This window comes from Microtus ochrogaster, linkage group LG7_11 (assembly GCF_000317375.1).
Source record: "Microtus ochrogaster isolate Prairie Vole_2 linkage group LG7_11, MicOch1.0, whole genome shotgun sequence".
Taxonomy (NCBI): domain Eukaryota; kingdom Metazoa; phylum Chordata; class Mammalia; order Rodentia; family Cricetidae; genus Microtus; species Microtus ochrogaster.
This window is the reverse complement of record NC_022032.1, coordinates 9,654,155-9,656,790: the sequence shown is the minus strand read 5'-3', so window position 1 is coordinate 9,656,790 and position 2,636 is coordinate 9,654,155. Positions and strand designations below refer to the sequence as shown.

The 2,636-nt window shown below is 44.3% G+C and overlaps 1 protein-coding gene across 1 annotated transcript in view; it reads right to left on the bottom strand.

The window, feature by feature from the left end:
- Window positions 1-1,222: 1,222 nt before the first annotated feature.
- Window positions 1,223-2,636, bottom strand: part of Gsr (glutathione-disulfide reductase) — a 36,835-nt gene continuing 35,421 nt past the window's right edge. Inside the window, exon 12 of the mRNA XM_026786861.1 lies at window positions 1,223-2,368. Coding sequence (XP_026642662.1) covers window positions 2,102-2,368 — 267 coding nt within the window. The 3' untranslated portion in view covers window positions 1,223-2,101. The remainder of the gene's footprint in view (window positions 2,369-2,636) is intronic.

Here is a 2,636-nt window from a genome sequence, read left to right as displayed (position 1 = left end):
CAAGGTGCGTCTGCTGAGGCCGGAAGAGGGAATCAGATCCCCTAACACTGGAGTTATGGATGGCTGTAAGTCACCACGTAGGTGCTGGGAACCGAACCTGGTCCTCCCCAAGAGCAATGAATCCTGAGCTGTCTCTTCCCTCCAGCTCCTGACACTTACCTTAGAGAGACGTCTTGTTTGGAGCCATACAGCCTAGTCTCAGACCAGCATGTGCCTACCTGTCTAACGGGTTCCCTCAGGGCAAGGCACCTGTGGAAATGGACTGTCACTTGGCAAGGACCAGTAGCCCACAATTTGTGCAGCTTGCTGATTCTTTTTTCTCTCGTTATTTTTCTAATTCTTCGGGTGGTTTTTAGTTTTATTTTTTCAGTCATACCTGCAGCAGCAGTAAGGGTCCCTGGAAATTCTGTGCTTTCTCCAACATTTTCCCTTAAGATTCAACAGGGAGCTAATGCTTCTCAGATCTCTTCTCTGGATATGAGAAGTACAACTCCCAGTCCTGGGAACTTTCCAGGCTCAATGGAGACAGTTAGGTACATATGAGAAAACAACACTTGGAACATTAGCCATGTCTCACAGTATACATGCATACACAGAATAGGGAAAAGGCCTCAGGAATACACATGGGCCAGCTGTTGAGAGTAAGTTCCTTGGTGACCAAGCACAGAATCATTGGTAGGACCTGGTATGCTCCAAGACGAAGAAACCACAATGTAAAATATGGAATGGACAGATCCATTTTTATACGCAGGAGCTTATATTGAGGGGAGAAAATTGGTATAGTGAGATGGGAAAAGAGGGCTTGGTCGAGGTCTGCCTTTTATGGAGAGATGGAGACATGGGACCCTCTTGTAGAAAAGGGAGCTGCTTAAAAATATATCTTATAGACATGGAGGAACTGTCTGGGTTTGAATATTCCTTAAATTGTGATGTATTTCTTAAAGTAAAAAATAGAAGCCAATAATAAATGTAGCCCTGGTTAAAAAAACAAAAACAAAAACAAAAACAAAAAAAACTCTGTGTAAGTATAAACAAAGTTGGCCTGAGCTATCCGGGGCCACTTGAACGCAATCCCCTTGGTGGTCAGAAGTTTTCCTTGTGCAGATGCCCCTCCCTGCCTCAGAACCTGAACCGAGGCTACACCCCGGCAACTTCTTCTCCAACAGGCGTTGGTATCTGTTCTCTCAGTGTGAGAATGCTTAGAAAACAAACCGATCGCAAGTAAGTTCATAATAAATTTTATAAGGCAATGCAGTGACTTTCAAATTTTTGGAACAGTTCTCATAAAAAAATAAAATGACGAAAACCACAGAAACATTGAAATGATCGACTGAACCGTGAGTGCTCAGAAGGAAGGACTCCTGAAGTGGCTCAGCCTACCCCTCCTGCGCGCACAGTCAGCTCGCGGCTTTCTCACAGATTCAACAGCCTCCGGACTCTGATGCACCTCATGTCATAAAAACAATGTACCATTCTAAATCATTTAAAACAGAGCAAAGAATAAAATGAGATTAGCGAGAGGTCACATCCTCAGGGCAGCTCTGCAATACACGGAACAAAAACGGCAGATTCAAAAACACACATATATTCTGTATACTTGCATATTTATAGATGGAGACTTACCATCATATAAACTAACAAGCTAGGCCAGGAAGGGCCAGGCATGCCTATAATTCCAACACTCATGAGGTCATAGCTAGAGGATCTTAAGTCTGAAGCCACCCTGGGCTGCATAGAGACATTGTCTCAAATAAAAAAAAATAGCCAGCTATATTCATTCGTCGGGTGCATTAACTTCACTGTACTTCATATTTGTTTATACCTGGAATGAGGTTGAAGCAAGAAAAACAGAACTAGCGCAGGGATAAAAAATTAAAAATATTAATTACTGTGAAATATTATCAAATGAAAACCAACCCCAGATTAACAAAACAAATTTCCAATGAGATAAATAAGGTTTTTTTTTTTAAACTAAAAATTTACACTATCAGAAGATCCTGATCAAAATAAGCGTAGAACGCTGGAGCAGGAAGTAAACTTGATCCGTCCGTTCTTCTCAGAGGTCTACTGGTCTGACTGCAACCATACAAGTCCCTGGCCCTCAGCGGAGTGTGACCAGCTCTTCTGAAGAGGTAGGATGAATGGCGACCGTGTTGTCAAAGTCGGCCTTGGTGGCCCCCATTTTCACTGCCACGGCGAAGCCCTGAAGCATTTCATCACAGCCAATCCCCTGCATGTGGATCCCAACCACCTGCAAGAACACAGAAGTTACGAACGTCAGGTTTTTTATTAGTTCTGTATTCGTGAGAGAAATCTGATAGCCCAGGGGCAGAAGAGTTGGCTGGAAACGCCTGAGCTGCTGCAACCTCTAGCACCAGCACCAGCATCAAAACCAGTCTAAAATTCTGCTATTTCCAATCCAAAGTCAGTGCAGGTATACCCATGAGGCCCTGTATAGCCCTGCTTCAGTAGCTCCCTCCAGCGCACACCAGGCATCTCTTACTCCTGCTTCCCTCCTGTCCCATGCACTTCTCTTTGAAAGAGGCAGGCGGATCTCTGTGAGTTCGAGACCAGCCTGGTCTACAGAGCTAGTTCCAGGACAGGCTCCAAAGCTACAGAGAAACCCTGTCTCGAAA